The sequence below is a fragment of the Canis aureus genome, chromosome 4, assembly GCF_053574225.1.
Source record: "Canis aureus isolate CA01 chromosome 4, VMU_Caureus_v.1.0, whole genome shotgun sequence".
NCBI lineage: Eukaryota > Metazoa > Chordata > Mammalia > Carnivora > Canidae > Canis > Canis aureus.
The window spans coordinates 37,766,837-37,792,080 of NC_135614.1; the positions used below are offsets into that span (position 1 = coordinate 37,766,837).

The 25,244-nt window shown below is 53.4% G+C and overlaps 4 protein-coding genes across 17 annotated transcripts in view; 2 read left to right on the forward strand and 2 right to left on the reverse strand.

Moving 5' to 3' along the window:
- GRK6 (G protein-coupled receptor kinase 6) overlaps nt 1–7,599 on the reverse strand; it is a 28,537-nt gene extending 20,938 nt beyond the window's left edge. Inside the window, exon 1 of the mRNA XM_077895382.1 lies at nt 7,422–7,599. The gene's annotated coding sequence lies outside the window, so the exon portion shown is untranslated. The remainder of the gene's footprint in view (nt 1–7,421) is intronic.
- On the forward strand, nt 1,974–19,661 carry F12 (coagulation factor XII). Of its 6 annotated transcripts, XM_077895383.1 has the most exons (14): nt 2,072–2,172; nt 2,538–2,595; nt 6,218–6,317; nt 6,474–6,544; nt 6,844–6,954; nt 7,097–7,228; nt 7,366–7,470; nt 7,587–7,752; nt 7,844–8,046; nt 8,144–8,366; nt 8,572–8,708; nt 8,803–8,958; nt 9,452–9,600; nt 9,688–10,008. In XM_077895383.1, exons 1-14 carry the CDS (start codon nt 2,116–2,118, stop codon nt 9,853–9,855), a joined length of 1,836 nt encoding a protein of 611 aa, XP_077751509.1. In that variant the 5' UTR covers nt 2,072–2,115; the 3' UTR covers nt 9,856–10,008. The 6 variants fall into 6 exon arrangements, 1 of the variants encoding a protein (XP_077751509.1); XR_013378043.1 differs by lacking the exons at nt 8,803–8,958; nt 9,688–10,008 and adding exons at nt 19,080–19,321; nt 19,409–19,657 and having other exon boundaries at nt 1,981–2,172; nt 8,144–8,708; XR_013378041.1 differs by lacking the exons at nt 9,452–9,600; nt 9,688–10,008 and adding exons at nt 19,080–19,321; nt 19,409–19,661 and having other exon boundaries at nt 1,975–2,172; nt 7,844–8,708.
- Nucleotides 11,071–11,720, forward strand: PFN3 (profilin 3). Its single transcript, XM_077895385.1, has one exon. It carries the CDS (start codon nt 11,132–11,134, stop codon nt 11,657–11,659), a length of 528 nt encoding a protein of 175 aa, XP_077751511.1. The 5' UTR covers nt 11,071–11,131; the 3' UTR covers nt 11,660–11,720.
- Nucleotides 12,823–25,244, reverse strand: SLC34A1 (solute carrier family 34 member 1). 9 transcript variants are annotated; one of them, XM_077895371.1, is made up of 13 exons: nt 25,130–25,244; nt 23,823–23,962; nt 23,527–23,676; nt 23,310–23,438; nt 23,095–23,238; nt 22,080–22,191; nt 21,761–21,956; nt 21,574–21,669; nt 16,582–16,651; nt 16,137–16,304; nt 14,803–14,919; nt 14,584–14,708; nt 12,823–13,890 (listed from the first exon to the last, which is right to left on the reverse strand). In XM_077895371.1, the coding sequence occupies exons 2-13, from the start codon at nt 23,929–23,931 to the stop codon at nt 13,387–13,389; spliced, it is 1,920 nt and encodes a 639-aa protein (XP_077751497.1). In that variant the 5' UTR covers nt 23,932–23,962; nt 25,130–25,244; the 3' UTR covers nt 12,823–13,386. The 9 variants fall into 9 exon arrangements, with proteins under 9 accessions (XP_077751497.1, XP_077751500.1, XP_077751495.1 ...); XM_077895374.1 differs by having other exon boundaries at nt 23,527–23,689; XM_077895369.1 differs by having other exon boundaries at nt 23,823–23,932; nt 25,130–25,234.

Genomic DNA, 25,244 nt, shown 5'->3' on the forward strand with positions numbered 1-25,244 from the left:
AGAAAAGAAAAGAAAAGAAAAAAGAAAAGAAAAGAAAAGAAAAGAAAAGAAAAGAAAAGAAAAGAAAAGAAAAGAAAGAAAAGAAAAGAAAGGAATTCAGAAGCAACTTAGTTGTATGGTTCTGGCTTGAGGTCTCCCATGAGGTTGCAGCCAGATTTTGTTTGGGGCTGCAGTGTCTACTTCCAAAGTGGCCCATTCAAACTGATTTTGGTTGTCCACAGGTGATACTAGTTTCTCCTCACATGGGCCTCTCTGTAGGGTTGCTTGAGTGTCCTCACAATATGGCAGCTGGCTTTTCCCAGAGTGAGCAATCCAAGAAACTAAGGCAGAAACTGCAATCCTTTTTGTGACCTGGGCTTCTGTCATACTCTATTGGACACAAAGAATAGCTCTGACTCTGACTCGATGTGGGAAGACTATACAAAGCATGCATTCCCGGAGGTGAAGATCAACAGGGAACATCTGCCTTCCACAGCATCCCGTCCTTCCCTGTTTGTTCTGCTTTTCCTATGTGTAGGCTTCATTCTCAGGCAGGCTTTCCCCAACAGTGACAAAGATGGCCATCGACATCTGTAGGCTTGCATTCCTGGTGACACCAGTGAGAAGAAAGTGTCTTTTTCCCAAAAGTTCTGGCCAAAGTCCTAAGGCTGATTCCAACTGGCCAAACATGGATATGCTTATCCCTGAACCAATGGCTGTGGTCTAGAGTTACCATGCTCTGATTGGCCAGAACTAGGTCACACCCCCAGCCCTAGAAGTGAGGGTAGAGCTAGAAGCACTAGAGATTCAGAGAGGGTGAAAGAGGAATGGTTCCCAAAGGAAAAATCAGGGTGTCCCTACTGAACCAAGGTAAATGGTTTTGGGGCAGGAGAAACAATAATGCCACTTCATGTCCCTCCCTTGTGCTCCAACTGCACATCTCAGTAGTATCTCTTGGTTTGGCATTTTTCTTTTCTTTTTAAGATTTTATTTATTTATTCATGAGAGACACATAGAAGCAGAGATACAGACAGAGGGAGAAGCAAGCTCCCTGCAAGGAGCCTGATGTGGGACTCGATCCCAGATCCCAGGATCATGCCCTGAGCCAAAGTCAGACATTCAACCACTGAGCTACCCAGGAGTCCCTTGGTTTAGCATTATTCTTGTGGGATCATCTACTTTCTTGGCTCCCTTTCTGTGGTAGCTAGAATTCTAAGATGGCCCCAAGTATGCATACTTTTTCCTAGTTATGCAATCCAACACTAATCTAGATGTTCTATAGAATAATGCTGCAAATGTAATTAAGGTACCAAATAAATCGACCTTCAAATGAGATTATCCTTGGTGGGCCTGACCTATTCAAGTGAACCCTTACATGGAACGGGCTTTTTTCTGGCAAAGGAGATTCAAAGTGTGAGAAGGAGTCAACATGGGAGGAGACTCTCTGTTGCTGACTTAGAGGATGGAGGGGGTCACATGGCAAAAATGCAAGCAGCTTCTAGGAGCTGAGGCCAGGCCCTGGCTGACAGCCTGCAAAGAAACTGGGATCTCAGTCCTACAAATGCAAGAAACTGAATTCTGTCAATGATCTGGATGACCTTGGAAGTAGATTTTGCCCCTAGACCTTCCAGAGAGCTCAGCTGTGATCAGTTTCATGATGCCCTAAGCAGAAAACCCAATCACAGTGCCAGACTTTCGACCTACAGATCTGTGAATAGAAGGGTATTGTTTTAAGCTGCAAAGTTTTTGGTTAATTTTAGGCGGCAATAGAAAACGAGTATACTTCCCCATAGACGCTATGATCCCCGAAGTAGGAAGCTTCTCTTGGATCTCCTTAACATCCTCCCAAGAGGACCTGAAACATAAAGTCCCTCTTCCTGCTTCCAGCCCTACTATCTGTGAAAAGGATGAGAAGACCAGCTCCTTATTCTATCCACACACACCAAATCCCAATTCCCTCACCCTTGGGGGCCTAGCAAGGAAGCTGCTCTGCTTGGCTTTCCACAAACAGCCTGTGCCCTGCCAGGCCCAAGAGGGCAGCTTGACCCAATGTCTGCTTCCCAGGACTCGGGGACCTTTGACCAATTCTATTGATCTGGATTCCTGGGCAAGCAGCTGGACTAATAGACAGACGCCATGAGGCTTCTGCTGTTCCTGGGGTCCCTGCTGGGAAGCCTGGAGTCAGTACTTTTGGTGAGAGCTGTGGGAACAAGGAAAATTGTGCTGGGATGGCCCTGGGAGTCCCTATCACAGCCTTGGCCTCTGATCATGACCTTTTGGTCCAGGTGACTGGGAGGCCTATTTGGAAAGGCAAGAATAATCCATAAGGCCCAGGTGGAGGAGAAAGAGACACCCAGAGCCAGTGGATAGGAGGACATAGTCTTTATTTCCAGAGGAGGGGATCTTGAGGAGACAATGGAAAGAGGAAGGAATGTTCTAGGTCTTTTGAGGAAATTTCTGCATTTCTGAGATGTGAAAGGAAGCTGAGGACTGGCTCAGGTTCAGAGGCCGGCTATGACTTCCTGGGACAATTCTCTGCCATCTTCTCTCCTCTGTAGACTCCACCTTGGAAAGCCCCCAAGGTGCATAATCACAGAGTGGACGAGCACACAGTGGGTAAGTACCCTGGCTGCACCTCCTAAGAGACCCTTGCGTGCGAATGAGTACTGTGGGGAGTGTTGCCAATGGCAGTTTGGGGCTCTTGGAGCGCAAGGAGGGATCCTAGGTATTCTTCACTTTGTCCCCACTTTGGCTGACATTCAGACCAGAGTGTCTACTATGTGTCTGGTCTTGTGCCCATGGGCACTGGGGACCCAGAGTGACGACAAACTGTGTGCTCCTGGAGGGCAGGGCTTGAGCTGTATCTGAGTGCCCAGTCCAGTGCCTTCTAGTCTTCTTTAGTTTCCCTAGCCTCTCTTCTCCCTCCCTCAGTACATCTTACAGGCATCAGTCATGCTACACAGAGGCCATGGCCCTTGATGGACAAGGAAGGATCAGAGCAGGGCTTTGGTGCCTAAATGCCTCTGAATCTTGGCTTCATCACTTATGTGCAGGTGACTCTGGGCAAGTGACTTGACCTCTCCGAGCTTCAATTGCTCCCAATCATAAATAGTACACCTCTTAGGGTTGTGGAGGAGAAATGAGTTGTTAATCCATGTGAAGCCTTCAGCCCACAGATTGCTGCATGGTAAATGATTAAACTATATTAGCTTTTATTTATCAAGCTCCCTTTTAGGTGGAAGATGTCTGTATCCCCCCCACCTCAAATCATGCCGCAGCTCCCCATTGCCTATATTTTTTCAGGCACTCAATATTTGCCTAGAATTGTGACCTAGATGGACCCTGCCCTGGTAAGCCTGGTGTAGTGGGGCCAGACCCAGGACCTCAGCATGGCACTAGGGCCCTCACATCCAACCCTGCCTGTCTCTGCCTCCTTTCCTCTTCCTTCTACACCCAGCCAAACTGCTTTCCTCTCTCTTGCCTGAGCCAACCTAGGTGCCCTGCTCTTGTCTCATTACCCACTTGCAGTCGTCCTCCTCTCTGTCCATCCCATTGGCATCTTAAAGGTCCATCCTAAGACTCTTCTCTCCTCTTTTATTCCTGTTCTTGGTTTGGCCCTCATCAAGTGCCACTGTGCTTTTAATAACAAAACAGCAGCTAATGCTTATTGAGCACATTCTATGTGCTAGACTCTGTGTTAAGTATGTGATAGACATTATCTCATATGAGCCTCACAACACCCCTCTGAAGTAGACAGTCAAGTCTTGTCATTCATGGTTGCCATGTGCCTATTAAGTCACCGAGAACACTGAATTAGCAAATGCTGAATGGCTGTTCCTAAAGGAAATATCAGGTTAGATTTCTGTGAACTTGAGTCTCAACATTTTCATCAACTGTCAACATTAAAGCTTGTTTTATGTGTGATTCTGTTTCAAGATACCATACTTAATATACCGTTGCTTCATTAATCCTGAAGCCACACTTCGACATGGATGCAACTGGAGGGTATTATGCTGAGTGAGATAAGTCAATCAGAGAAAAACAATTATCATATGGTTTCACTTATATGTGGAATATATGAAATAGTGAAAGGGACTATAAGGGAAAGGAGGGAAAGTGAGTGGGGAAAAATTATAGAGGAAGACAAACCATGAGAGACACCTAACTCTGGGAAACAAACAAAGGGTTGCAGAAGGGGAGATGGGCGGGAGGTTGGGGTCACCTGAGTGACAGGCACTGAGGAAGGCACTTGATGGGATGAGCACTGGGTGCTATACTATATGTTGGCAAATTGAATTTAAATAAAATATTAAAAAAAAAAAAAAGAAAAAAAAATACTGAGTCCATGGCCAGCAGCACTATAACTCATGGCTGGACGAAGTTTATCACACACAGAAATACTCTCTGTGGTACCCATAGTGACCTGCTTACGCTTAGGAACTTCAACACTGTATTTGGGGGCCATTTTCAACAGTAAAAGCATCTACCAGAAGCACAAAATTTCAGAACTGTGGCTCTAAACGACTGTGAAAAGGACACTTCTTTACACTGGAAGAGCTGAAACAAGAAGCAGAGCATTACCTTGTTTCACCTCAGCTGGGAATGCTTCAGGCACCTCAAACTTTTCACCATCCTATGCATGTCCACAAATGACCATATAAACACCCTGAGAATTGGTTAGGGGATTACAAATAAATTTTAGCAAGAAGGCAAATTTGCAAGTATGGCAAATAGAGAGGCTCGACCATACTTTTTTTTTTTTTAATTTTTATTTATTTATGATAGTCACAGAGAGAGAGAGAGAGGCAGAGACACAGGCAGAGGGAGAAGCAGGCTCCATGCACCGGGAGCCCGACGTGGGATTCGATCCCGGGTCTCCAGGATCGCGCCCTGGGCCAAAGGCAGGCGCCAAACCGCTGCGCCACCCAGGGATCCCTAGACCATACTGTTTTAAAAAATAATAGTAACAATATTTTTATTGTAAAACTTTGGAAATTACAGAAATGCAAGAAGAAATTCCTCCATAATCCACTATCTTCTGACAAACCACTCCTATAAACTTTGGGGCATGTCCTTCTAGACTTCTTTCTGATGCATATGTAAATATATTTATACAAAAATAGGACCACATTTGACATGCTGTTTTTAACTTGCTCTTCATTTAAATTTATGCTTTCTGTACTATTATATCTGCATCATTAAAAGTGATTTTTAGGGGCACCTGGGTGGCTCAGTCAGTTAAGCATCTGACTTCAGTTCAGGTCATGATTTCAGAGTTCTGAGATCGAGCCCCGCATCTGGCTGAGCTCTGCTTGTCCCTCTTCCTCTGCTTCTCCCCCATCCCCCACTCTCCCTCTTTCTCTCCCCTTCAAATAAATAAAATCTTCAAAAAATAAAAGTTATTTTTATTATGAAATATGCATAATATAAAATTTGCTATCATAATAATTCTTAAGCATACAATTCCATGGTATTAAGGACATTCTATTGTCCTGCAACCATTACCACCCTCCATTTCCAGAACCTTTTTCATCTTGCAAAATTAAAATTCTTCAACTGTATAGTTGACCCTTGAACAAGAAGGTTAGCAGTAGAAAATCCTTGTAGAACTTTTGACTCCCCCAAATTTAACTACTAATAGCCTACTGACCAGAAGCCTTACTGACATTGTAAACAGTCGATTAACACATATTTTGTATGTTAAATGTATTATAAATTGTATTCTTGCAATAAAGTAAGCTAGAGAAAAGAAAATGTTTTTAAGAAAATCATAAGGAAAACACATTTATAGTACTGTACTTATTGGAAAAAATCCACATATAATCCACCATAGTGAGTATGGTTCAAACTTGTGTTTTTCAAAGGTCAACTATACTATGATCATTGCCATTTTACAGGTGAGGAAACTAAGGCTTAGAGTGGCCAAGTGACTTCTACATTCACCTAGTATTTTTTAAGTGCCTACTTTATGGCAAGCACTGTTCTAGGCCTGGGGGCTGCAAATTTGCCCAAGGTCACAAACTAGTAGGTGGTGAAATCAAGGTCACACAACTAGTAGGGTGGTGAAATCAGGAGTCCACTCCAAATGTCTGACTACAGAACTGAAGCTCTTAAGCAAGAAGCAGTCTTGAAGGCACAGCAATTGTTTCAAGGGTCTATTTTTCAACCAGACTGTGAGAGGTGGTACCTGGGCAGGGGGACATGGGGCATACCATCAGGGAGTGTGTTATCTCTGCAGTTCTCACTGTCACTGGGGAGCCCTGCTACTTCCCTTTCCAGTACAACCGGCAACTGTACCATAAATGCACCCACAGGGGCCGGCCTGGCCCCCAGCCCTGGTAAGACTCCCCAGAAGGGGTTGGAGCAGGGCCCTGGGGGAGATGGATTCTGCCCACTTTCTGCCCAAGGAATCCTTCGTGGAGAGAGGGGGCTCTATTAGGGAAGGGTGGGCCAGCCCCTTGGGCAGAGCAGGGAAGCTTCATCTCTTTCTACAGGTGTGCTACCACCCCCAACTTCGAGCAGGACCAGCAATGGGCATACTGTCTGGAGCCCAAGAAAGTGAAAGGTGCTACACACAGTCTTTGGGGGTGGTGCAGGGCCCTCTCCTCCCCACTAGTTACTCTCCTGGGTAACATCAGTCCCTACACACCTGGTATTCTGGGCCCACCCAGACTCTTCCATCCCTCCAGAGGGAAAAGTTCTAGGAAAAGGTAGCCCCATTTTACAGGTGGGTGAAGTAAAACATGGAAACTTGGAATGCCAAGATCACAAGACAAGCAAGGTTTGGGTAGGGACTCGGCCTCCATGAGCCAGGCTGTCTGATTCAGGCTCCCCACTCTTACTTCCACTGTGTCCATCTCTCAGACCACTGCAGCAAACACAGTCCCTGCCAGAAGGGAGGGACCTGTGTGAACATGCCAGACGGCCCACGCTGCATCTGTCCAGAACACTTCACTGGGAAGCACTGCCAGAGAGGTAAGGAGATGGTGAAGGCAGGGGAGGAGATGCTGAGGAAACACGGCAGTCCGGGGCCTACTGAAGAGGTCTCTGGATTCCCAGAGACTTGGCATGATCCCAGCCTCTCCTGAGACCCCTGCCCTCACCCCTTTGTCCCCAGAGAAGTGCTTTGAGCCTCAGCTTCTCCAGTTCTTCCATGAAAAAGAAATATGGCATAGGCTTGAGCCAGCCGGTGTGGCCAAGTGCGAGTGCAGGGGTCCTGATGTCCACTGCAAGCTGGTGGCCAGCCAGGGTGAGTGGACGGGCGGAGAACTGGCCTGAGTCGGGAAGAGAAGCTGTTAGAACCCCAGGGTAGTGTGTCCAAGGAAAAGGGAGTTCTCTGTGGGGGTCTTTGGGCCCAGAGGTGGCTCAATGCACTCCACCTGCCAGGCTGCCACACCAACCCGTGCCTCAACGGAGGCACTTGCTTCCAGGCAGAGACTCACCGCCTGTGCCGTTGCCCCACCGGCTACGCTGGACGCTTCTGCGACGTGGGTGAGTCGGCACCCAGAGGAGCGGGAGCTCCGCCCCCAGGGAGGAAGGGCGGAGGAGCGTGGGGAAAGTGGCTGAGAGCGTGGTTCCGGGCTGCAAGGAGTCTCCTCTCTCCCCAGACACTGAGGCGCGCTGCTACCACGGCCGCGGGCTTGACTACCGCGGAGCGGCCGATGCTGCGCTCTCGGGCGCTCGGTGTCAGCGGTGGGCCTCCGAGGCCAGCTACCAGGAAGTGCCTGCAGAGCAAGCGCTGAGCTGGGGGCTGGGCAACCACGCCTTCTGCCGGTGCGCTGGGGGGGGGGGGGGGGGGGCAGGGTGTCCCCCTCTGCCCCAGGGCCCTCTGGGGCTACTCGCGCCTTAACGGCTCCCGTTACAGGAACCCGGACAATGACACCCGCCCGTGGTGCTTCGTGCGGAGCGGCGACCGGCTAAGCTGGGAATACTGCCGCCTGGCGCGATGCCAGGCACCGGGCCTGGCGATCCCTCAGATCCTGCCTCCCACCCAAGTCCCCTCTGGCCGTCCGACCCTTCCCGTGCCCTCGCCCTCAGCGTTGCAGAAGCCCCAGCCCCCGACCCCAGGTAGTGGGGAAGGGGCGAGGGGCCAGCGGCTGCGCTGCCCGCTACCTGGCAGCCCCCGGCGGGTCTTCCCCGCGCTCAGCCTGGGCTCCTCCCGCAGCCTCGAGCGCCACGCGGGAGCAGCCCGCGGCCGTGCCCAGTTCGCGCTGCGGACAGCGGCTCCGGAAGCGGCTGTCCTCGCTGAGCCGCGTCGTCGGGGGCCTGGTGGCCCTGCCCGGGGCGCACCCCTACATCGCCGCCCTGTACTGGCGCCACAGCTTCTGCGCGGGCAGCCTCATCGCCTCCTGCTGGGTGCTGACGGCGGCTCACTGTCTGCAGGACCGGCGAGTCCCCGCCCGCCCGGCGCCCGCGGGGGACCCCAGCTCCTCTCTCCCGCTCGCCCAGCTTCCGCGCGACGCCCGAGCCCGCGTCCCAGCTCCCGCTCCCTTCCCCGGCGCCCCAGGACCGAGCCGAAACCCAGGGAGGGGCTCGGGGGCAGGAGGCCTGTGGCGGGCTCTGAGCGCGCGCCCCCGCACCCCCCGCCCGCAGGCCGGCGCCGGGGGAGCTGACGGTGGTGCTCGGCCAGGACCGCCATAACCGGAGCTGCGAGCAGTGCCAGACGCTGGCCGTGCGCGCGTACCGCCTGCACGAGTCCTTCTCGCCCGTCACCTACCAGCACGACCTGGGTGCGTGGCGGCGCCCCGCGGCGCCCAGGGGAAAGGGCGGAGGCGGGCTCGGAGTCCCGGCGCCCGGGGCTCACCGTGCTCCCCGCCTGGTTAGCGCTGCTGCGCCTGCAGGAGACGGCGGACGGCCGCTGCGCGCTCCCGTCGCCTTTCGTTCAGCCGGTCTGCCTGCCTAGCGGCGCTGCCCGCCCAGCCGAGGCCCAGGCCGAGGCCGCACTCTGCGAGGTGGCCGGCTGGGGCCACCTATTCGAGGGTAGGCAGAAGGCTGGGGGCGGCAGGGACACCTCTGGCCCCGGGGTAGGCGAGAAAAACCCGCAGTTTGGGCACCACGAGGGACAGGCGGCGCCGACCTTGCGCGTGGGGAGGACTGGGGGCCCTCGCAGTCAGCTCCTGCCAGGTCCTGGGCTTCACTGCTGGGGACGGGGATCCAAATCTCCTAAGGGGTCCAGGGGGAATCACACTTTCCCTTGGTTCTTTCTGGGCGCTGTGATGCAACGGCTAAGGATGCCGGCCTCGCGCTGGAGCAGTCGGTTCGCTCGCTGGGGAGCATTGTTCTGAGACACTGGGGGGTGGGAGTGGGGAGTGGGGTTCCAAAGCAGTCCTGCTCCGCCCCGCCCATTCAAATCCCCGCTCTTCTCTGTTTTGTCTGTAAAATGGTGTTAAGAGCAACTCTCTTCCTCACCGGCTAATTAGTGGGCGGCAAGCAAAGTCGAGAGGGGTGTGAGGAAAGCGCTCTCGGTTCGTAGGTGCGGGGGAATATTCCAGCTTCCTGCAGGAAGCGCAGGTGCCGCTCATCCCTCCCCAGCGCTGCTCCGCCCCCGAAGTACACGGAGCCTCTTTTATCCCGGGCATGCTCTGCGCTGGCTTCCTCGAGGGCGGCACCGACGCCTGCCAGGTGAGTCCGTGGGCCGCCTTGGCGCCCTCCACCCGGTCAAGTGCAGACCCCAAACCAAGTGCGCTGAGCCTCGTGTCCCCGACCCAGGGTGACTCCGGGGGCCCACTAGTGTGTGAGGAAGAGGCCTCAGAGCGCCAGCTCATCCTGCGAGGTATCATCAGCTGGGGTTCAGGTTGTGGCGACCGCTACAAGCCAGGTGTGTACACCGACGTGGCCAGCTATGTGACCTGGATCCAGGAGCATACCAATTCCTGACTGTTTCGGGACTTGTCCTTCCCTCCTGGGCAATTCTGGAATGGGAAGGTGGCTGGCCTAGGATTACGGATGGCAAGGAATGTGTTTCATTCCTCTTAGCACCGTACCTGTGGCAGGCATGGAGTAGGCACTCAATAAAGTGCTTTAAAAATGCTTGAGAGGCACAGCTCTTCAGGGGGCCCCATGGAAAATGCCAAGACAGTAAACTGCTGCAGTTCTCCACACCTCTCAGGGAACAGAATCTATTGAGATCTTAAGCAAAATATAGAGATTCATGTCCAGTTAATATTTACTTAGCTGTTCTGTGTACCAAGCCCTGAGCAAGGTGACTCCATAAATCATTCCTTATATGAAACTATCTTAACATTTGAAGTTTGTAGAACAGAGGTTCTCAACCTCTGCTGCACACCAGAATCATCTGGGGAGCTTTTTTGAACCTATGCCTGAGAACTACCTCAGATCAATTAAATCAGTTATCTCTAACTGGGGTGTTGGTAGTAGTATGTTTTTATAACTCTCCAGGTGATTCCATGTGCAGCGGAGGCTGAGAACCATGGTCAGAAATGCTTAATATTACAACAGTGGTGTGGACTCAGAGCTGGCAATGTGGAAGATGACTCCCCCCAACTTGCAGTAGGGCAGTGGGGCTCAAAGTGTGCTGGACCACCAGCAGCAGCCTCAGCGGGGAACTTGTTAGAAATGCATATTCTCCAGCTACCTCCTGTACTACTGAATCAGAAACTCTGAGCTGGAACCCAGCAATCTGTTTAACAGATTTCCAGGAGATTCTGATGTTCCTAACATTGAACCAAACTGGGGATTCTGGGGGTTGAATGGTTACCAGGCCGAGAGGTCTGGCTGTCCAGACTTGCTCTCTTTCATTTTGTTCCTTTTTTTTTTTTTTTTTTTTAAGGTTTCATTTATTTATTCTTGAGAGACACAGAGAGACAGAGGCAGAGACAGAGGCAGAGGGAGAAGCAGGCTCCATGCAGGGAGCCCGATGTGGGACTCGATCCTGAAACCGTGGGATCACAACCTGAGCCAAAGGCAGACACTCAACCACTGAACCACACAGGCATCCCTCTTTCATTTTGTTCTAAAACCCACGAGCACACTGTGCTTGGTGAGCCATTTAAGTTGGTTTTTCAAGGGTTATATAGACTTAACACGATTTCCTCTTTTAGGCTAAACTTACAACTTCACCAGGCCTCAGAACCTCTTTCCCTCACCCCACATATACATTCTCTAGTGTATATAGCCTCTCTGTGACATCATCATGCCTCAATATCACAAACCCGACCCCACGTGCGTCACAGTGTCTTGGGTTCCAGGCACATGGCACAGCTGGATATCCCTTGAACGTGCAAGGCGAGGGTCGCACTCAGCCAGAATGGGAGACTGGAAAGGCTATATCAGCGCAGTGCTCCGGGACCAGCGTATTGACGACGTGGCCATCGTGGGCCACTCGGACAATCGCTGCGTGTGGGCATCACGCCCTGGCGGCCTTCTGGCTGCCATATCCCCGCAGGAGGTGGGTGTGCTCACAGGGCCCGACCGCCGCACTTTCCTGCAGGCAGGTCTGAGCATTGCAGGCCGCCGCTGCTGCGTCCTCCGTGACCACTTGCTGTCTGAGGGCGATGGCGTTCTGGACGCACGCACTAAGGGGCTGGATGGGCGCGCCATCTGCGTAGGCCACACCCCGCGCGTGCTCCTTGTGCTTATGGGCCGTCGTGGCGCGCACGGCGGCATCCTCAATAAGACAGCGCATGAACTGATCAACGGGCTCCGCACGCAGGGCACCTAGCAGGACAGCTAACCTGCCCTCGCAGCTGGGCCAAAATAAACAGCTGGGCGTGGCTGGTTCATCCTCTGTTTGTGAGCATGCAGGGCAGTTGCAGATGAGGAAACCAGTTTCCTGGAACATTCTTACAGAGGGGTTACCTAATGGGGCTGGGATTCTGAGCCCAAAGGTTTCCCGGCCTCCTGGCCCTCTTTCCGTGAGTGCCCTGCAGAGGCCTCTGGCCTGACTTCCCAGAGTCCTTTCCCAAAAACTTTCCATACTTCCAAGACACACTCTAAAGGGAGCCCCTCCCACACCCCTTCCCAGGTGCATCCCAGCTAGACCCAATGGGGTCAGGGAGTCAGGCTGGAGGTCAGTGTACTTCTCACCCCCTCTACTTGGCAGTAGGAAGCCTTTGCAAATGTTGTGAGTGCGTGAGGGAACAGGGCTGGTAGCTTGGAGCGCAGCTCTGGGGTCCCCTCCCAGGTTCTTGCATCTCCTCCCACAAAATCCAACAAGAGTGGAAAGAGAGCACAAGTCCAAGACCATCACAATGAGGTCTGGGACCCTAGAGCCTTCTTTCCCTCTTGGGGTCCAAAGGCCCCAGAGGACTCCCTGGACTGCAAGGAAGAACTTAGGTATCCCCCACCCCTTGATCCTCACACTGCAGGCTTTAGCTCCGGGGCCTTATGGAAAAGGAGGAATTGAAAAGTTTGGATGGATTAAGGGAGGCTTGCTTATTGCTCAAAGATAAAGGACAAAGGTGGGAGGGAGGATGGCTGGTCCCCACCCACTCTGTGCTGGGGCCCAGGGCCTAGCCTCTCTTGCCCATCTTCACCTTCCCTGTTCCCTCCCTCAGTGTCTCCCAACAAAGCCCTCACCTGTCATTTGTTTGCTGGAACTTGTTCTTATCCCAGAAAGGGGGAGGAAGTAAGGTGGGTGAGTCTAGAGGCAGGGAGAGACCAGAAGTCAGCTGGGTGGGGTGGGTGGGGATGGTGCAGAGTGCCTTTCTTATATTTGCCTTGGGGGTGGTCCCAGGCCCTAGGAGGGACTCCCAGGAAGTCTGAATCAGAGGTTGGACTCATTAAGGCAGGGTTAGGAGGATTATTGGGGTGGCTTGCAGGAAATAGTGCTGCTGAACCCCAAAGCCATGGTCTTGCCCCCTCCCCAGATGGAGAGCAGGCAGATTTTTAAATGCAAATGAGAATTTAATTCCTTTTTCATCACGAAGTATTGGGAAAGGGAGTTGTAGCGGTGCTGCAGAACAACTGGGTGAGGATGAGCAGGATGGTATCAGGGAGGAAGGAAGGTGACAGGGAGGGGTGAGAACTCAGCCAGTGACTCAGGCACCCACATCTATGCACAAGCAAACAGCTGCAAGTCATGTCCTCAGACACACCCTTACTCCTGCTGCGCCGAGTCGGACTTGCGTGTACAGGAAAACCAAACACAGGCCTCTGAACAAGATCTTCTTGTGGGCAAAGGACTCAAAAATTTCACCAGGTGCCCCATAGCCTGCACACAGCCCCCCACAGGTGCTTTAATACACACATGCAAGATGACACACAGTCTCACTTGAACACGCCCACACACGCATACACACTGACTCTCAGTCACACAAGCTCAGACCTCTGAAGAGCTGCACAAGGACAGGCCCATGCCCAGAGTGCACAGACACACCCCTTTGCCCTTCTACAGTGGCACCGAGCACAGGCCCTTCCCCGGCCCCTGGGGCAGTTTTGGGCTGCAGGCTAGAGGCGGGTGGCATTGTGTCGAGCAGGCAGTGCCAGGTGGGGGGAGGGTGTGGCAGGGGGCATCTCCTCCAGGAACACCCTGGCAGGCAACGGTGGGGAGCGAGGCTCGGGCCTGGCACAGCACAAAGTGGCACGTGTGATGAGGCGGTCCAGAGGCTGCAGGGAGTGCATCCAGCGGGGCAGGAAGTCCCATGTCTGCAGCCACTTGGGCAGGTGTCTGGGGCTGCGATTCTGCAGGACACTGATGAACACCACAAAGGCCAGCAGAGCCCCAAATGGCGTGCCCACACCCACCATGGCCTGCCAGCCTGCCATGGAGATGCCAAACACCAGCGAGGGCAGCAGCAGGAAGCACAGGAGGAGGTAGAGGACAGCAAACCAGCGGTACTTAGCAGTGCGTTTACCCAGCGCCTTGGCCATGCGGATAGGCAGGCGTGTGCAGGGCACCGGGTACCACAGCAGGATGCCCGAGATGTTGAAGAAGAAATGGCAGAGGGCAATCTGTAGAGGAGAGGGCAGAGGGGCTGAGGTGGGCATGGGCCCCGACTCCCCATCATGCCAGCAGGGATAGATAATAGGAGTCAGGCCTGGCCTGGGCAGCAAGAAAGTCAGGGCTGATGGGTTCCTAGTAAAATATTGAGACACTTTTGAACCAGGTGATAAATGCTGCCCTAACTCTACATATTTTCCCCACTGATCTGTCTCACAAATTCCCCAGCAGACTGTGCCCAAACCCAGCAACAAAAAGATGCATACTAGTTTCTGGCTCACAAGCTCTGGCCTCCTCATTGGTCTGAGCCCTAGTCCCAGCCCCAGCCCCAGCCCCAGCCCCAGCCCCAGGCTTGTCATTGCTCCATTGCTCCTAGAACAGCTGCCCCTTTGCCATCTGGACCCCTGCTTGTCCTTGACCCCCGAGAATGGGCCAGCCCCCCTCTGGTTGCACCCCTTCCTGAGTGCAAATCCCACCTGCTGTTGTTTGTGTGATTATTTGATTAACTTTTACCTGTGAGATGCTAAGGCCTTGGAGGTGGCACCAGGTCTACTTTGCACTGTGTGGTGTCCACAGAGCCTGGCATAGTGGGTGGCCCCTAGTGGGCCGTCAAAAACCTTGTTCCATGGTGTCCCACCCTGGGTCTGGTGCCACCGTGCCTCAGTCACAGCCCTGTCTTGCCCTGGGCAGGCTCCCAGGCGCACCTGGACAGCACTAGACAGCTTCTCCCTGGGGCTGGCCAGTGCGGCCAAGATGGCGGTGGTGGTAGTGCCGATGTTGGAGCCCAGTGTGAGGGGGTAGGCCCGCTCGATGCTGATCACACCCAGGCCTGGGGGCAGACAGAGAGGATAAGTTCTCCCCAGGTCCTTCCTTTAGCCTTCCCTGCCAGCCCCCCCCGCCCCCACCTTGCCATGGTCACTCACCAATGAGTGGGGTGATGGCTGAAGTGAACACAGAACTGCTCTGGACAATGAAGGTCATGCCGGCGCCCACCACCATGGCAAAGTAGCCTGTGGCCCAGGTGAAGGGGGCGGGGAAGTCTACAAGGACACCCCCGTCCCAGTAGGGTCAGTAGGAGGGCTTTGGGAGGGCAGCCAGGACCTCCCTTATGGAGGAGGTATTGGACGCTGGCTTCTGAGCAGGGCCTTGCCAGTTCAGTCCCCTGCTCAACTGCAGTGGCTTCTACTCTGCCCTCCTTGATCTTGGATTAAAGGCTCTTCTCAGCCTGGTTCCATTACTATTGCTTAGTAATATTTCCTCTGCCCGGGATATCCATTTCGCTTCTAAATGTTCATCCTCAGGGCTCAGTGCAGATATCATGTGCTACAAAGCCCTCCTGGACCTTGGCCCTCTGGCAGACTTTGTTTTGCTCCTGTCCCTAAGCTTCCAGAGATCCATAAATGCACCTGACTCCAGCATTTGTTACACAGCCTCTGCCAGTGCCAGGCCCTGTCCCCAAAGCCTGAAATGAAGCTTAAAATGAAAATCAGATGGTGTCACTCCCCTGCCCCAATCCTTCAAGTATAAAGTCATCCGTATAAAGTCCAGGCTCTGAGCACAGCTTGGGGGGTGGGGGGGTGCACGATCTGCTCCTCCCTGTTACCTTGCTGACTCCTCCCTGCCTCACTCACTGAGCTCCCACCACACTGCTGGCCACCTTTCTGCCCAGCTGGTTCCTGCGTTTGTGCCTTTGCACTTGCTGTTCCCTCCACACAGAACACTTTTCAGCCACCTCCGATTACTACTACTCATTTTAGCCTCACAGAGGCTGCTGAAAGCCCATTGAAGGAAGCTTCTTCCATATTCTCTGTCATTTTCGCTTTCTCCTTGGTCACTCCTCTCTATATCTGAATGTATCCCCCCTTGATCATTTATCTTTCATTGTATGTCCATCTCCTTCTTTGGGCTGTGAATCCCCTGAGGGTAGGATCCATCTCTGTGGCTCACCTCCGTATCCCTGGCACTAGATCATGCTTGAGCACATGGGTTTAATGAGTATTTGTTGAATAAATCAGTGGCCTCTGAGAATCTGTTTAGAGCCACCTACTAGAATGGAACCACAGCCAGAGGCAGTCACAGATCCCCAGCTGCCAGCACCTCAGGAGCCTCATAAACCACCCAGCCCAACCTCTTCTTTGTTTGCAGGGAAAAATTGAGGCTCAGAGATGGCAGGGTGATCACACAGCAAGGCAGTGGTGGGACTTAAGATTTGGAAGGGTCCATCCTGGGGCCCACACACCCAGTTCTTGGGGCTCACCAGTGTTGATAACCTTCTGAATGACCTTAGCCACCTGGCCCTTAAGCAGAGAATTGAGCATCTTGACAAGGAGGATGAGGCAAGTACACAGGACCATCAGGGAGCTGGCCAGCAGAATGAGCCCCACAGCCAAGTCAGGCAGCCCTGTGTCCACGAAGATGTGGTTGCCTAGTAGGGAGAAGTGTCAAGCTGCTGAAAGCTGAACCCCCCCACAGCTAGTATCCCAGTCCCCTGCCTTTGCTGCCCTCTCAGGATTGGAACTTAAGGACCCACCTCAGGCTCCCTCAGCCTCAACAACAGGGCCTAATCCAAGTCCAGGAGCTGAGCTGGTAGACAGCTGGCTTTCCTGGGACTGGTAGCAGCAGTGGCCAGGAGAGAGATAGCCCTTTCTCTGCCCAGCTCTGCCCCCACCATGCCAGACATCTCCCATGATGCAGGCACTCACATTTCTCCATGGAGGCATTTCCAGGCATCCTGCTGGTGTTCGCCTCTGCCCTGGGCATAAGGGTCGGAACCTAAATGAAGAGGAGAGTGACTTAGAATATAGGAAAATGTAGCCTGGGGTTGGGGATAAGATGGGAATTAGGGAGAGGTAGGGGGTAGGATGGAGGTGGGCCTCCTGGCTCCATGCTTGTGGATAGTTTGCTTGTACTCTGAGCCTGTCTCCTCTGCTAGAGAGATGGGGATGGAAATGCCTGCTGCAGAAGAATCTGGCCATGGTCAGCCCTCTGAACACTCTGTCCTATCAGTCTGCTGATCTGGACCTCACTGTGACCCACAGAGGTATCCTGATCCTGTGGCTTCTGACCATGGCCCTCCTTCCAAACACCCTCCCTTGCCCATCCTTTATTTACCAGTCCCTCTCTTGGTGCCCCCCCTGCTTCCCCAGCATCTGTGCCCCATCTTCTCACCTGAGGCACCATTAGCCCAGACTTCATTGTCCTCTTGCTCAAATCTTTATAGGGGGAGGTTGGGTACAGGAGGTGGGGGAACCACTCTTCTTCAGCCCTCACCTACTGTCAGTAAAGTGAGGGGGGCTCCTGGAGAGGCCCTCCAGTTCAGAGGGCGCAGGACTAGGCAGGTAGCTTATAGGGGCAGTAGCCACTCAGCTCTAGGCCACTGTCACCATCCAGGGACAAGCCAGCATGGCCAAATGGCCCGATTCTACAAGAGAAACCCCATATTTTCCAATTATGTGAGGGCCAGTTTGTTCTGGACCACTAATTTGCAGCCTCATTGGATCGAGGAATTATTTTTTCTCAAGTGCAACTGGGGTGCTTATCTTTCCCTTAGGATCCCAGCCTTGAAAGGAAAAATTGGGCTGGGCTTGGATGAGCAGAAACCGTTTCCCCGAGGAGGAACTGAGCCCCAGTGAGGGGCAGTTACTCCCAGGGCCATAGGCAAAACACAAGAGCCACAACGTTTCCTTATTCGCATTCTGCCTCCTCTGGAGGCTGATTTAGGCCCTGGTCCCAGGAAGTTCTGCATCCCACACCCCCAGACCTCCCTTGTGCTGAGGGTAGTGTCTCAGGCAGGGCACTGGCACTTCAATGTCACAGCTCCTTTAGGGTTTATTCCAAACTGTGTCGTTTATAAAATGTATGATAGAGATAAGAACTATTTCTGGTGCCTGGCTTTAAATCTGGTTTATTTTAGTGACATGTGCTGCTGTGAGTGGGGCACTGTACCCCAATGTGTTCCAGCTGTCCATACCAGCAGTCCTGTTTCTTATACCAACATCCTGGAGCAAGTCATGCCACCTCTCTGAGCCTGTTTAAAGCAGGATGACATAAGAGCTGTTATAAACAATTACAGGAGAAAATGTGTGTGAAGTGCTCTCCAAAGGCTTATCTCATGATAAGTCCTCCGTAAGATACTGTGCCTCCTGATAAGGATTAGACCCCCCCTTTGTCCCTGAGCCTATCTAGGCTTACACAGTGGGAAGGGTGTGTGCGTAGGTGTTTGTGTGAGATTGACTTCCTAGGTCAGGATCAATGGCTCCTGCAGCTGTGCCTGAGGATCCTGGCTCTAGTGGGAAAGACCTTGGTGGACCAGCCCGGAGCCCTGGGAGGCATATGATCCCTGAGATGAACAGCTGCCTGACCAGCCTGTGCCCCTGACCTGGCTGGGCCAGCCCACGGTTTCTTAAGGGAGGATGTTCAATGCTGGAAGGGGAGGGTCCCACTGGGGGCTGGCTGTCTAAGGGCAGGCCAAGGCTGAGGGCTCAGGCCTCTGGGGTTTTGACCCTTGACCTTCCTGCCTGGTGTTGCGGGGCTCTGGCACAGCTCCCACAGTGGGGGAAGTGGGAGAAGGCAGGGGCAGCATAGAACCTGTGAAGTGCAAGAGAGGACTGGTGGTGGGGATGTCAGAAGGTAGGCAGGCTGGACCTGCACGGTCAGGTGGGGGGGGGGGGTACTGAGTGAGGGGAGGGAGCAGGCCCACACCTTCCTCGTCAGGAAGGTGGGAGCTCTAGCCTAGAGAAATAACTGGGCTGCCCAGGGTCTGGGACATACCCCATAGACACACCCATCCTTCCTGGGCCGGGGGTGTGTGGTGGGGTGCTGATTTCTGTGGGAAGAACAGAATAAATGAACCCCAGGAGCCCTAAGCTGAAACCCCTGCTGCACCTTTCCCAGCTGTGTGATACTGCACCAAACACTTAACCTCTTTGGGCCTTAATTTCCTTCCCTACAGCAGGAGTTCTAATGCTGCCAACCTCTTCCCAGGGGCTAGTTTTGAGGAATCTTGGAAGAGAGGATTTGAGTGCCTGTAGGAACATCCAAATTAATGAGGCATCTCTGGAAACTGAAGGCCAGAATTAAGCTCACAGGCTCTGAGAATCCTTTCGCTGGGGAGAAACATACAGGATGTGTGGCTTGTGCAGTGTGTAGTTCAGCCTGCAAGGTAAAGGGAGCTCCAGGGTCTTTCTTTTTCTCCACACAGAAATCACTGTGCCAGCAGCGCCGTCTGGTGGCAAAGAGGAGAACTCCCTCTTAGAGCACTACCTGCCTCTCAGGAGCAGTCTGGGAGTGGTTGTAGTCACCCATGGCATTCAGGCCCGATAGGAAGAGTGGAGAATGGACATACATGGTGGATTACCACACTGGCTTCTGGAAGAGGCAGCAAGATGGGGATTCAGAAGTATGGGCTCCAGATTACACCAGGATTTTCATCTTACCTCAATGGTATGAACTTGGGTAAGCCTCTCTGAGCCTCAGTTTCCTTAGCTGTAAAATGGGCAAGTGATAAATCCTGTTTTTCCGCCTTTGCAGGTCCTCAAAAGATGCTTGTTTAAACCATTGCCTCTGGCGGGGCACCTGGGTGGCTCAGTTGGTTGAGTGTCTGCCTTCAGCTCAGGTCATGATCCCAGGGTCCTGGGATTGAGCCCCACGTTGGGGCTCCCTGCTCAGCAGGGAGACTGCTTCACCCCACCCCTTCTCCCCCTGCTCGTTCTCTCTCTCTCTTTCTCTCAAATAAAATCTTAAAAAAAAAATTAAGAAAAAATTGCAATTGCCTGTGGATTTTCTTCCACTATTCGAAAACCCTCAGATTCCCAACACTGTCTTTGATGACTTGGTTTAGGTGAGGTTGGGTCCAGTCTGGTGAAAGTTGGAGGCCACAAGGACAGGTTGGAAAGGAGACTGGGTGGCCAAAGGGAAATTAGGAGTCTGGTGTGGGAGGAGCTACCAGCACACGTGGCGAGAGCAAGCACAGGGCAGCAGAGCCCTGTTCCCCGTGGTCTGACCTAGAGGGGCGGGTGAGAACAGGGAGCTTGTATGCCACCCCCTCCCCCGCAGCTACTGTCCGAGCCAAGGAAATCCCAAGTGGATACTGCTCTCGAGGAGAGGCTCTTCCCAGAGAGCTGGGACGCGAGACCACTACTCAGGCAGGCGGCGTCTGCGACAGTGAGGACAGCCCCCGCCACGTGAACCTGGCCGGCTTACTCCACACCACGAGGCCCTGGGTTCCTCTTGTGGAAGGCAGGATACTCCTGTCCACCTTGCCAGCGTTTTGCGCGGATCCCATCAGGGGAGGGCTACATCCGGGGCACATGTGAGGGGACACCTGCCCTAGGCCGCTGGGGCGGGGGCGGGGCTTTCGGAGCGAGGGCGGTACTCCGCGGCTGAGGAGCTCCCTCCTGTGGCTGGTTTTCTGTGAAGACCAAACCCCGAAAAAAAAATAAAAAAAATAAAAAATAAAAAAAATAAAAAATAAAAATAATAAAAAAATAAAAAATAAAAAAGACCAAACCCCGTGATTTCTGTGTTATCCAGATTCTGCTATTAAGTGAAAAGGATTTGGTCAATTCAGAGAGCTCAGAGAGTGCCCACGGGGCTGGTGAGAAGGTGGCACTGTGTTGGAGGGGTCAGAAAGCCAGCCCAAGAGCTGCCCACATGGGCTTTTGATGTCGAACTGCCTTGAACACTCCGAAGTGCCGAACCAAAGCTGCACACTGCTCAGACACAAAGGAACCACAGAGGGCAGGTTGAAAGGATGCTCTCCGTTCAAGCAGGGATAGCTGGGATAAAGGGCCATCAGGTAACAGGAAGGATGAGGGGGCCACCTGCGCGGAGCCTTGGGCTTCGGGTTTCCTTCTATCTTGTTCTAAGTGGAGTTGCTTCTTATATGTGACAATTAAGAAGCAAATACTGTGGATTACAGTTTTGATGAAGCACTTCCATTTTCGTGGCTGAGTGAGAAAGTATGCTGATTGCCTGCTTTCTTGTGAGCTTAGGGTCATGGCAGGTCCACAGGTGTCCAACTGATCCAAACAGATCTTCATTCTGGGCAGTAGACACGGTGCAGAAGGACACTTCTGTGGCAGTCTCTGGGGAAGGGGCCCCGACATCAGTACAAGTGGCTGTTGTGTTTCCACTGAGGTTTCCATGTGGCCCACTTGTCTCGTCCCTGTTTTTCTAGCTTTCCCAGGCATCCTTGTAACCCCTTCACTACCCCCTCCCCTGTAGGCCCCAATACATGGCACAGCTGAATCACTCTCCCCCTGGCACCCTAGTGGGGAGAAGAGAGCCCTAGACTGCTACACCTGTACTCAGGGTCCTGAAATGGCTGGACAAGCTCCAGTAAGTGTCTTAGCCTCTAGGAGCCTATTCTCTACCTGTGAAACCAGCAGGTTGAACCAGATCAGTGATTCTCAAACTTGAGCATGGAGCAGACCTAGAGGACTTATTGCAACATAGGGTACTGCGTCCCACCCCACCCCCAAGTTTTTTCTAATATGTTTTCCCTGGACCTACTAAGGTCTTGGGAAGGGCTGAATAGCCTGTAGCTCTAATAAGTTCCCAGTGGTACAGGTGCTGCCGGGCCACACTTTGAGAACCATGAGGCTAGATTGAGTTGATTGGTAATAGCTGCCTAAAGCCGCTGTGAGACTGGAAGGGACTGGACAGTACTACTTGTGGCCAGACCTGAGACTCACCCCCATGGGGTCTGGGTGGCACCAGATCCGGATGAGACTGTGGTTTCTCAGGGACTCGTCACCAGTGGCAATGCTGGTAATCACAGACTTGTCCAGCTGTGGGCAAGATGTGGGTGGGAGGAGTGAGAGAGGGGTCTTTACTATCCCTCAGCCCCCACCCCATGCCCCATGCCCACCTTGCCCCCACCTGGATGATGAGCTTGGTAAAGGGCTCTGTGATGATCTTGAGCAGATCAGGGGCATCGCGGCCACCATGAATGTTGAAAGAGGCAACCACCAGCCCAGTAACATGGTGCAGGTACCCAGTGGCAGCCTCCAGGGGCAGCAGGACCAGAACCGACAGCCAGTTAAAGCAATCATGCACTGTGGCCCCTGCAAAGGCCCTGGGTGGGGAGGCCACATTGCAGGACAGGCCAGAGCCAGGATGCACTTATACCAGGGGCTCCTGGCACCTGGAACCACCCTCCCCCGACAAACACAGGCCCCTCACCACTCTACCCCCTCACCGCCTGAAGTCAGTCCGATCCCCCGCCTGCATCAATGCCACAATGGTATTGGTGACAGAGGTGCCGATGTTGGAGCCCATGATGATGGGGATAGCAGAGCTCACCTCCAGCACTAGCAGAAGAGAGGACCTCTTACATAACTGTGTGAGGGCCTCCTAGCTCCTGCCCCCACAACATCTCCCTCCAGCTCGCTGCCCACGTCCTGGCCTCCACTGGGCAGTCCTGCCATGATGCTGCCCAGCCTTGATGTCACAGGTACATGTGAGTATACATGATACATATGCGTGCATGTGAATGGATACACTGCATGTGCACATATATGTATATGAGGCACGTGTCCTGTACGCAAATGCAGATCTGTGCTTGTGTGTGCATGCATCCAAAGTGTAATGGTTAGTTTCATGCATCAGCTTAGCTAGGCTGTAGCACTCATTCAGTCCACTGGCCTAGATATTGCTGTGAAGGTATTCTGCAGGTGTGATTCACCTCTACAGCCAGTTGAGTTTAAGTAAAGGGGATTATTCTTGATATCTGAGTGGGCCTCATCTGGTGAGATAAAAGGCCTTAAGAGCAAAACTGAGGCCATCCGGCCTTGGCTTCACCTCAGAGTTTCAGCCTGCCCTTCCCAACAACCTCTGCTACAGATTGTAGATTTGCTTAGCCAGCCCCACAATTGTATAAACCAATTCCTTGCAATAAATCATATGTATATCTCCAGTAGGTTCTGTTTCCCTGACTGATGGAAGAAAGGACTATGTGGTGATAGGGAGCTGAGCCTTCCTGGGTCTGGACTCCCCATTTGCCACCCTTCCTAAATCTTGAGGCACTTCTCCTGGCTAAGATTCCTGGCCATGCCTTGGAAGATGGAGTGGGAGATGCTGGAGTCCTGCCCCTTGCCCTTAGCTCCCTGGCCCCACTACTTTTCCTGGCCCCCAGCTCTGATGCACCACCTCAGCCCCCATCCAGCACACTCAGCCCCCCACACTCTTTCCCTAGCCCTGGTGGGCCAACTTACAGCCAGAAGAGACCATGCTGACAATGATGGACGTGGAGGTGCTGGAACTCTGCACCAGCACCGTCACCAGGATCCCTACCACCAGCCCCGCTACTGGGTTGGACAGGATGGCGTTGTCCTTGAAGATGTCACCAGCCACCTTCCCTGAGGAGTATTAGCCAGCATTGCCTGATGCCCTTCAGGAACCCTGTCCCGGTCCCCTTCTCTGGTCCTACCTCCAGCCAGTTGGAAGGCAGAGCTGAGCACGTCCAAGGAGCAGACGAAGAGGTACAGAAAGGCGAGCATCAGTGGCACCTTGAGGAATGTCATGCCAACCTGGCACAGCTTCTGGGCCAGGCCCAGCTCTGGAGATGGGCCAGTTGTGAGCACAGGGGCCAGGGGCTAAGGCATCAATTGCTGACATCCTTGCTGTCCACCCCTGCCCAGGCCCACCTGGCTTTTGGTCCTCCTCCAGGGCCAGCTTGGCAGGCAGGGGGTCATGGCACTCCAGAACCTCTCCATAGGGGCAGCCGTGCTCAGGAAGGGCCACAGGGCCCAGGCTGGGGAAGGCGTAGGCGGAGGTCCCTGGGATCCTATGCAGGACTGGGGAGGGAGGCTGATAAGGAGTTCCCAGAAGCCCTGGCATAGGCAGGGTCAAGGACGTGCTGGGCAGGGAGAGGGGTGGAGACCTCACCGGGGATGGTAGCAACTGTGGGCACTAAGGGTCCAAGGATGGGAGCAGCACTCACCCTGAGGGCTGGGCACATAGGCAAAGGCTGTCCCACGTATCACGTGTCCACCTCGGACTGGGTGTGGGGAGACAGCTGGGGCCCCCAGCCTTTCTCCATAGGACATCATCCTGGGTGCACACCGTGGAGCTGTAGTAACGCTGAATGACAACTGCTGTGTCCTGGGAACCGACCCATGCTCACACGCCCCTGTCCACATCCACACCCACATAATCATATGCACAAATACCCATGGTGTGCAATCCCTAACGCACATCCTCCACCCCCACATGTACCAGAGATGCACATTCAGGTACTCATCCCAGATTCATGTATTCATTTGCTCAACAAGTATTTGTTGAGTATCAACTCTATCCTAGGCACTGAGCTAGATGCTAGGGTACAGTGATGACTCAATACAAGGACAACCCCTGCTCTCAGGAAGCTCCAAGTCTTGCAGGGAGACAGATGCCAATGAAGTAACCCCTCACATAGAAAGTGGCAATGGGAACAAGGGTTCTAATGACAGATACAGGTGCCACCAGAGTGCCCCATGGAGGGGGTGGAGGGCAGAGATGACTGGGCTGTTCATCTGAGATGAACATGAGTAGGAGTCGCCTGATGGCGAGGGAGAAGGGCATGTGTGCAGCGGCCTCGGGAGGGAAAGGAGCTGTGAGTGCCCTGCAGCCAGAGGGGGCCAGGGAACGTGTGTCAGCAGAGCTTGCAGATGTGGGCCAAGGCTGTGTGTGTGGGAGGAGTTCTGATCATCCTGAGAGCAGAGAAGAGCCGTGGACACCTGCTTGCTCATGGGACCTGCTGGATGTGCACTCGGGAGAGTCCACTGGCCTGGATCTCAGGTTTGGGAGTTCCCTTCGCAAACGAACTTCTTTCCCCCACCTGCCTCTCTCCCTCACAGCAATAAACAAACACCAATGTCCTTTCTCCCATGAATGGCTTTCAGACCAGGACCGGTTTAGGTAAGGAGGTTTCCCCATGCCCGCCCCAATCTGAGAAACCCTTGGCATGCTTTAGAGCCCCCTGAACTGCCTCAGGAGTTCTTGGTGGTTGGGGTGGGCATACCCAGTCTATATCAGCAGCCTGTACCCCCACACCCCTACGTTGTCCCAAGGGCCCTTGGCTATTTGGCGGAATTGCAGGGAGCTGGAAGAGAAGTGCATGAGTTCTTTCCTTTGCGGGGTTGGACTGGGACTGAGATGTTATGGGTGCAGGAAGGGGAAGCACAGGGCAGAGGTGAGGGAGCAAGACCTATAGGCTATTTCCTTCTAAGGCTTGGGGATGGGTTTGGGAGTGAGGAGCCCTAGGCTTACCTTGGGATTCTGTGTTTCAGCTCCTGCTCAGCTGCTTAAGGAAGCCCCAGGGGCCTGAGGAAGAGCTGGGACCCTCCTCTTTATACCCTTGGGTCAAGGGCAAAGTCCCAAAACC

What these genes read in the sequence shown, in the direction of transcription:
- SLC34A1 (XM_077895371.1), bottom strand. Translation starts at nt 23,931, where the DNA reads ATGATGTCCTATGGAGAAAGGCTGGGGGCCCCAGCTGTCTCCCCACAC. An exon ending in TTACCAAGCTCATCATCCAG is followed by an intron (nt 21,670 to 21,760) that starts GTGGGGGCAAGG and finishes TCTTGCCCACAG; the next exon opens with CTGGACAAGTCTGTGATTAC. An exon ending in AGCTGTCTAGTGCTGTCCAG is followed by an intron (nt 13,891 to 14,583) that starts GTGCGCCTGGGA and finishes TCTCCTCTACAG; the next exon opens with ATTGCCCTCTGCCATTTCTT.
- PFN3 (XM_077895385.1), top strand. Translation starts at nt 11,132, where the DNA reads ATGCCTCAATATCACAAACCCGACCCCACGTGCGTCACAGTGTCTTGG.
- F12 (XM_077895383.1), top strand. Translation starts at nt 2,116, where the DNA reads ATGAGGCTTCTGCTGTTCCTGGGGTCCCTGCTGGGAAGCCTGGAGTCA. An exon ending in AGTGGACGAGCACACAGTGG is followed by an intron (nt 2,596 to 6,217) that starts GTAAGTACCCTG and finishes TTATCTCTGCAG; the next exon opens with TTCTCACTGTCACTGGGGAG. An exon ending in GGCAACCACGCCTTCTGCCG is followed by an intron (nt 7,753 to 7,843) that starts GTGCGCTGGGGG and finishes CTCCCGTTACAG; the next exon opens with GAACCCGGACAATGACACCC.